The sequence below is a fragment of the Anomaloglossus baeobatrachus genome, chromosome 11 (assembly GCF_048569485.1).
Source record: "Anomaloglossus baeobatrachus isolate aAnoBae1 chromosome 11, aAnoBae1.hap1, whole genome shotgun sequence".
NCBI lineage: Eukaryota > Metazoa > Chordata > Amphibia > Anura > Aromobatidae > Anomaloglossus > Anomaloglossus baeobatrachus.
In genome coordinates this window covers 35,854,990-35,863,635 of record NC_134363.1, presented here as the reverse complement: position 1 = coordinate 35,863,635, position 8,646 = coordinate 35,854,990, and the positions used below count along the sequence as shown (strand labels likewise).

Genomic DNA, 8,646 nt, shown 5'->3' with positions numbered 1-8,646 from the left:
GCAGGAAAACGACAGCCGCCATCAACCCCTCCGGGGAGAGTGAGAACACTGCAGCCGGATGTGGGCCCCTTCCATCCAGCCGTTTGGTTTACCAGAGACTCTGTCCTTCTGTGTCTGAGTGAGTACAACAGTGCCATCCGGCACCACGGTGCATCGCAACGTTGCACCCGCGCCCACGCTGCCTCCCCGCCTCGGCACCTGCACCTATACCTCCTCCCTGTTTCCCAACCGGGGCCCCGGGACCAACAGGCCCTACCCACGGAGGGGTCAACACCTCAGCTGCTCTCCCCCATCGCTCCCGGGATCCCCCGCCACCAGCAGTGGTGGTGCCCACCATCACCACAACCCGTGGGTGGCGTCACGACCGACATCCCCAAATACCCACCAAAAACCTCCCCTTTTCACTCGTGGGCGAGGAAGCGCTGCTCGAGCCCCGGGTTCGGCCCCGTGCTCGAGCCACCGAGGAGCAGAAGCACCGGACCCGAGCGCCAGCGATTCGAGACGAGTTCCCCACCCCTCCGCCCGCGACACATACATTCAGTCTTTTAGACATTTTTTCTTCTGCTTCAAGTTTCGAAAAACACCTGGTGGGAGAAAAGAAGGGGCACATCACTTTTAGCACGTTTTAAACTTGGCATTGTCCAATCAAAAATCTGAAAATAAAAAATAAATCTACAAATCTCGAACAAATTTTTCAAAAAGTCTTCAAAAATACTCCTCCAAATTCTCCCTGAAAGAAGGGACATTTCCCTGAAGCAGTTTCCAATAGGAAGGTCATTGCTTTGGAAAATAGTCCTGAAGTCTGCGGCCTCCGGCTGATAAACTAGAAAATCAAGTTTTCCAAATCCATTGAAGACAGATGTGATAGGTATCAGTGATAAACAGCAGAAAGGAAGGAAGAAGGGGGGATGGGAAAGATAGGAGAGGTGTAGGGATGGTTTACGTGTCCATCATCTTCTTGCAGACACTCCCTCATTCCAAGTGTAACAAAAAAAAAGAACTAAGGAGTAGTGAGGGAGGTAGCCATGATGTCATAATCACTCTCCGAATCCTCCCAGTGTAGTTTCAGGTCCTTTATAAAAGCCTAAATCTGAGCTGAACGGTCACAATTCCTACAGCGTCTTCTCCTGCGACATCTCTGCAGCACAAGTAAGTGTCAGCTCTTCAGACCACGGTCATCTGCCTATTGCTGTGGTCATTACTTTGACATTGGAGGTGACTTCTTCAACACTGTCTATCCCTTTATCTATCTGTCTATCTATCTATCCATCCCTCTATCTATCCCTCTATCTATCTATCTATCTATCTATCTATCCCTCTATCTATCCCTCTATCTATCTATCTATCTATCTCTTCATCCCTCTATCTATCTATCTATCCCTATATCTATCTATCTATCCCTCTATCTATCCATCCATCCATCCATCCATCCATCCATCCATCTATCCCTCTATCTATCTATCTATCTATCTATCTATCTATCTATCTATCTATCTATCTATCCCTATATCTATCTATCCCTCTATCTATCTATTCCTCTATCTATCTATCTCTCCATCCATCTATCTATCTATTTATCTATCTATCCCTCTTTCCCTCTATCTATCTATCCCTCTATCTATCCCTCTATCTATCCATCTATCTATCTATCCCTGTATCCATCCCTCTATCTATCTATCTATCTATCTATCTATCTATCCCTCTAGCTATCTATCTATCTATCCCTCTATCTATCTATCTATCTATCCCTCTATCTATCTATCTATCTATCTATCTATCCCTCTATCTATCCCTTTATCTATCTATCTATCCATCCCTCTATCCATCCCTCTATCCATCCCTCTTATCTATCTATCTATCTATCTATCTATCTATCTATCCCTCTATCTATCCCTTTATCTATCTATCTATCCATCCCTCTATCCATCCCTCTATCCATCCCTCTTATCTATCTATCTATCTATCTATCCCTCTATCTATCCCTTTATCTATCTATCTATCCATCCCTCTATCCATCCCTCTATCCATCCCTCTTATCTATCTATCTATCTATCCCTCTATCTATCTATCCCTCTATCTATCTATCCCTCTATCTATCCCTCTATCTATCTATCCCTCTATCTCTCTATCTATCCATCCCTCTATCTATCTATCCCTCTATCTATCTATCCATCCCTCTATCTATCCCTCTATCTATCTATCTATCCATTCATCCATCTTCCTATTGGAATCATACCCAGTAACAATTGCTATAGACGGATCCTTGGATAGAGTCTCCAGATGGGGAATTGTTGTAGCATTTTGTAAAGTTTATACTGCATGACTCGTTCGGAGATTTTGGCAAAAATGGAGCAGTTGTCCACAGTTATGAATTCCAGGATTCCAGTCCTTTTTCTAAGAAATTGGTTTTCTGCATTTACCTAAATTCTCTAAGTTCTATGGATAGTGCGGAAAACAATCAGTTTCAATTGTAATTTTATCGATCAGCACTAATTTGAAAGGTCTCCTAGGCTGGATCTACATAACGAGACTTTTTGAAAGGTCTCCACACTGAAATTTGGGGATTATGGATTCCATAATTTGGAATGATGTTGAAGGACTTACAAAGAAAAGATATTTTTCAAAATTACAAATAATTTCCGACAGATCCCATTGTTCCGTTCAACTTTACGTCATGGTTTGGCATCTGATGGAAACCATGAGGCAGTCTAGGATCTATCACACAACAATGGATCTCGATGACTTAAAATGGTGTCTGTCGGATTTGGATAAGGTGTCCACTGTTTGCTTTAAAAAATATTTAATGTCAAACATGAGGATATCTGTGACAGAGGCTCCAAAGTACAGAGTCCCAGTCCATAGGGTCAGTTGGGTGTCGTTAGAGATTTCATGACAAAACTTTAGATACTGTAGGTTCTTGCAAAAAGTTCTACCAAGATTGTGCATGGATTTCTCCAACCTTCTATGGAACAGTCACAGAAAAATCTGCTACGTGTGAATTCACCGTAACACATCCCTTTCCTCCTGACCGGGTTATTGGGATTACAGTATTTACCAAAGTCCTGTGAGCTATTAAATGGGAGTTAATGGACAAACATTGGTTTAGCGTAGTTGGCAATTTTTTTCTTTTTGATCCATCCACCTTGTACAGTAATAGGTCATAGATTTCATTCCAATCTTCGCTATGGTTAATTGACCAGGAATTTAAAATATCCATTAACCAGAAAGGTCTTCAATGGAATCTTCCTCATTCTAGATAGTATCTCGAGCCCCTAGTGATGGTTTGTGCCTCCATGGAGTAAAGGAAGAAGGAGCTAGCCACAATGCTGTAGTAAATTCAGAATAGAGAGGATGATCTGGGGTTTCCCCTCTCCGAGGAAAAGCTCAGTTGCCTCATAGGTCTTACATGAGAACACAAACATATGTACATTGACGGGAAACCCCAGAGAAATCTGAAATGCCTCTACGGTAGACCTTTTGAAACCTACACCCCAATTATAATGTCCCGGTGTCCCCTTTGAGCACGAGGTATAAATGCAACCTCATCATCCTCTTTCTTTCCTCCATTGGGTGTGGTCCTACCCTAAATATTTTTCATAGATGTGGTCATACATGGTGTCGGAATTGGGATTGTACTTGTCACTGTATATAATACATGCTGTGATGTCCGTGTTGCATCCTAATACATGTTCTTCTCCTACAGATCGCAATGTCTTATCCAATCAGTTCTCAGCCCCAAACCATGCAATCATATGTCACCAGTAGCAGCCAGTGGCACTCCGAAGTCAATGACTGCTGTGAGGACATGGGAATCTGTAAGTCCTCCTAAAAAGTCTTCTTTTGCCCTGTTATAGGTAATAGCTAGGAGATAGCCACCATAGAGAGTAGACTGGATGTCCAACACAGGGTAAAACCTAGAAGATGGCCACCATATTGAAGGGAAAATGTGAGAGTACAGAGAGTTGACTGGACGTCCAACACCAAGTAAAACCTAGAAGATGGCCACCATATTGAAGGCAAATATGAGAGAACAGAGAGTAGACTGGGCATCCAACACTAGGTAAAACCTAGGAGATGGCCATCATAGTGAAGGCAAAATTAGAGAGTACAAAGAGTAGACTGGGCATCAACACCAAATTATATCTAGAAGATAACCATCATATTGAAGGCAAAATTTGAGAGTACAGAGAGTAGATTGGATGTCCAACACCAGGTAAAACCTAGAAGATAGCCACCATCTTGAAGGCAAAATATGAGAGAACAAAGAGTAGACTGGGCATCCAACACCACGTAAAACCTAAATGATAGCCACCTTATTGAAGGCAAAATGTGAGAGTACAGAGAGTAGGCTGGGCGTCCAACACCACAAAGTAATGATTGAGGTCTTCATCAGGGTGATTGTCAAAGATGGCTTTAAGCTGCGGTTACATCTCTAGAGAATGAGGTCATATTGCCACCCTAAAGGTACAGTGACAAATCACAAAAAGTCAGGACTAGTTGTTTTTTTGCTACTGGCGGGTTGCAATACAGCCTCATCCACCTGCGATCTTTGGCTACGAGATCTGTGCTGCTGCCAAAGTCATCGTGCACTCCCGCTCTTTAATGGGATTCCCCTTGAAAAAAACTCTTATAACACCTACACAGAGGAATTTAGGATTCAGTCGGGGTCTCGATGACACTCGAAACTCCTCACAATGTCTCTGTTGAATGGAGCTTTAGTGAGCATGTGCGACCAATGTCTAAAGGAGTGGTGGTCGCACATGCTCACTTCACACAGGGAATTTTGGGTCCTCGTATTCTCTGGAATGTGGGAGGTCATCAAGAATCGTAGGGCTTGTATGTGATTATTCATAGTTTTATGTATTTATTTTTCCAATATTCTTTTTCCAGGTCTTTGTGGAGCATTTGTCCCCTGTATTTTGGCATGTAAAGTGGCTAAGGACTATGGAGAGTGCTGCTGCCTGCCGTGTCTTCCAGGCACAATAATCGCCATGCGGACTGGAGTGAGAGAAAGACATCACATCCCTGTAAGATTTTTTTCGATAATGGCTGGTGCCATATCTACAGTACAAACTTTCAACTTCCCCTATTGGATATTCACTATGTGGATTCACACCCAAAAATGAGGGTCGAACAATGAGTGTTTTCTTAAATGTCGGCTGATTGTTGCCAAAGCCTGACAATTACTGTTATATAGATTAAACACATATACATTATATATATATATATATATATATATAGATAGATAGATATGTGGCACCCCTGAGGCTTCCGTCGCCACAGAGACATTGCAACCAAGCCAGAGGTGTGATGTCCCATCCTGGGTAAGGACTATGGTAAACGCCAGTTCACAGGCAAATTCACACTACACCTATTGTTAGGCATATTTTGGGACCGGGGATAGTGGCAGCTACCCCCCATGCTGCATGCTGGAGGGCCGTAAGACCCATCTCTTCTCCCATAGGGTGGGGCCTAGCAACTGGGAAAGTGGGAGGAGCCAACAGAAAGAAAGGAAGTTCAAGGTCAGTTGTTGATGAGAGGAGTGAGAAGTGAGGAGTTAGAGAAAGAGAGAGAGGTTGAGACCTCAGAAAAGTGACAGAGAGTGAAGCTTCCTGGTGGAGACCCTGGGGCCCAGCTAGGCCCAGGTGACACCACAGATAGAAAAGAAAGGATTCCAGGGCCACAGAAGGCTTTCAAGCTCATGGCCTGTTCCACTAGAACATCGGGTGGAGGGATCAGGCTGCATCCAGGGACGGTCCCTAGAAACTAAGGGAAGAAAGACATTTCCGAAAGTAAACACCGAAGGCCCAGGGTGGTTGCAAGCGCCCAGGGCCACAACCTGCCGTAGATTCCCTGGGAAGAGGGCAAGATTCCATCCAGGCAAGCCTTCTTGACCAGACCCTATGGTGGAGGCCGAGACGAGTTTATCTATGAAGGTCAAGGCTTTGAAGTCAGCCTAGGAAGGAGACACAAACAAGGGTGCACCGGCATTTCCTTCCTTCCCTGACAGGGGATCCCAGCACACCAGTGGGCAACCAGTTGTCTGCAGACATCTGAACAGTGAGTAAAAGACCTTGAAACTGCACCCCCTGGTGTTGCTTCCTTTATTTCGCCCTGCACCATTTCGAAAGCACCATAGACTTTAATAAGGACCAACAGCTGCCCCGGGGTACCGCTCCACCTGTGGGGAGCAGAACCATCCCAGCTGCCATTACATCAGCCCCGGAGGCCCTATCCAGCAGCGGCGGCTCCTTAGTCGCAATCCACAGGTGGCGTCACGAATATTTCCCCAAACTTTATTATTACCATCACCCCCACAGCTGACATATTAGTTGACCCCGCCAGGGTCACGGAGTCGGGCCCCACCGCCCGGCACCGGGTGTCCCAAAACCCTGGGGTGGGCAAGTCAGATATATCTATATACAGTATTTATATATATATATAATATATATAAATATATAGAGAGATAGAGATAGAGAGAGAGAGAGTGATAGAGATAGATAGATAGATAGATAGAGGGATAGATAGAGGGATAGATAGAGGGATAGATAGATAGATAGATAGATAGATGGATAGATAGATGGATAGATGGATAGATAGATAGATAGATAGATACTGTATATATAAGGTTCAGCTCCATTAATAGGGATGAGATGCAATACCACAAGCGGCCAGTAGATGCAATGTGGCACTATTCTGGAACAAAGAAGCAATATAAGTTTATATATTTATATATGATATATATTTTTATTTTATATATATATATATATATATATACACAAACACATATATATAAATATATAAACTATATTGCTGCTTTCTTCCAGAAATAGCGCCACCTTGTAACTACTGGTCACCTGTGGTATTGCAGCATTGTTTTTTCCAATCTTACAGAAATGTCCTATTTTAAACGGTCTCTTTATTTGCATTACAGGGAACTATCTGCAACGACTGCGTGTGTCTCACATTTTGCGGACCGTGCACACTGTGTCAGTTGGCTCGTGAGGTAAAACACAGAAAATGCTAAAAAATTAAAGATGGAAACGATGATAAGAAAAGGCTTTACTTGTGAAGACATGCCGAGCATCAATGGACTGACTGATTGTTGTGATATACGTCCCCCGGGTGGAATTGGAGTGATGTCACCATCGACCGCTTCATCCATATAGAACATCCAACGTGGAAGGGAGCGGCTCCATATTATATAGGACATATGCAAAACAAGACCCATTACCTTCATGACGTGTCTGGACATTGGGAACGATCCCTGCACTTCTGCCATCTCTTCATATGATCCGTGAATGGGTGACAAGCTCCAATGGACCCCAACCAATTCTATTTTATTTTTCTGTTATTTCTTTACATATTTCCACTGTATAAAATAAGGTAATAATAAATATATATCTACAAATATTATTGCTTTTTGAATCTACTGTTATTTATGAAAACTGCTGTGGAATTTAATATTGATTCCTTTCACATAAAACCTGGAGAAAAGCATGGTCTTCATGCCATTGTATATCCCCCCCGCCCCCCCCCCAATATCTCTCCCTCCACCAATCCCCCTCCCCCCCCAGAGGTCAAAGATATTTCTGCTGCACATACCAGTCTACAGTAGTATGTCCAGGAACCATCCTGATTCTCATGTTCTGTAACTTCCCATTACTCTAAATCAGCATTCTACCAGCATAATATGAGCTAGATCCTCCTTTCCTTCACTTCTCAACAACCATTGTCCAATGACTTACCCTGAACTTAATGTTATACCTTATGCAGGTTGACAGGCAGGAGAAAAGGAGCAGTGAGATAAAGACCCCACCCCATTTCCTGTAGAGCAGGGGTGGGGAACCTTTTTTCTGCCGGGGACCATTTGGAAATTTCTACCATAATTCGGGGGCCGCACAAAATTATCAACTTGAAAATTACCTTGCTATGTTCGGTCAAACAATTAACTCCCTGTGGTGAATGGATTGTCTTGTTTTTGGTGCAGCTGTGATATTAGGCGATATTAATCTTGTTGCTTCTCCCAGCTGCTTTTCCAGGTTTGAGTCTGCTGGGACTTCTGTATATACATCACAGGAGAGGCTGGGGGCATATATAATCACAGGAGAGGCTGGGGGCATATATACATCACAGGAGAGGCTGGGGGCATATATACATCACAGGAGAGGCTGGGGGCATATATACATCATATATATTATATAGTCATTACACACAGAGGGATCTATTTTTATATATTATATATAGTCATTACACACAGAGTGATCCATTTTTATATAGAGTCATTATGTGTCGCCCAGGGATAAGGGGTACTCAGATCCGGGCCAAGGGGTCGCTTCTGAAGGTGTACGGTGGCGTGACCCGGTCTGTGATCCCAGGCTCCACAGCAAAAAGGGGATTATATACAGGGGAGATTTGGTAGTCTATGTTCCGTGACGCCACCGATGGTGTGCGGTGAGGTAATGGAGCACCGCCGCTGCCGGTCACAGGATCCCGGGGATGGTAATGGGCAGCAAGGTGCTGATTTTCCCTCCACGGGTAGGGTGTTGATGTCCCGGGACCCCGATGTGATGGGTTAGGGAGTAACGGGTGCAGTCCATGGCTTGGACCGGGTGGTGCAGGAGTACTCACAGTATAAGGCAATAA

The 8,646-nt window shown here is 43.9% G+C and overlaps 1 protein-coding gene across 1 annotated transcript; it reads left to right on the top strand.

The window, feature by feature from the left end:
• Positions 1 to 1,044: 1,044 nt before the first annotated feature.
• On the top strand, positions 1,045 to 7,413 carry LOC142257023 (cornifelin homolog B-like). Its single transcript, XM_075329072.1, has 4 exons — positions 1,045 to 1,149; positions 3,704 to 3,815; positions 4,891 to 5,027; positions 6,935 to 7,413. The coding sequence occupies exons 2-4, from the start codon at positions 3,710 to 3,712 to the stop codon at positions 7,025 to 7,027; spliced, it is 336 nt and encodes a 111-aa protein (XP_075185187.1). The 5' UTR covers positions 1,045 to 1,149; positions 3,704 to 3,709; the 3' UTR covers positions 7,028 to 7,413.
• The last annotated feature ends 1,233 nt before the right edge of the window (positions 7,414 to 8,646 follow it).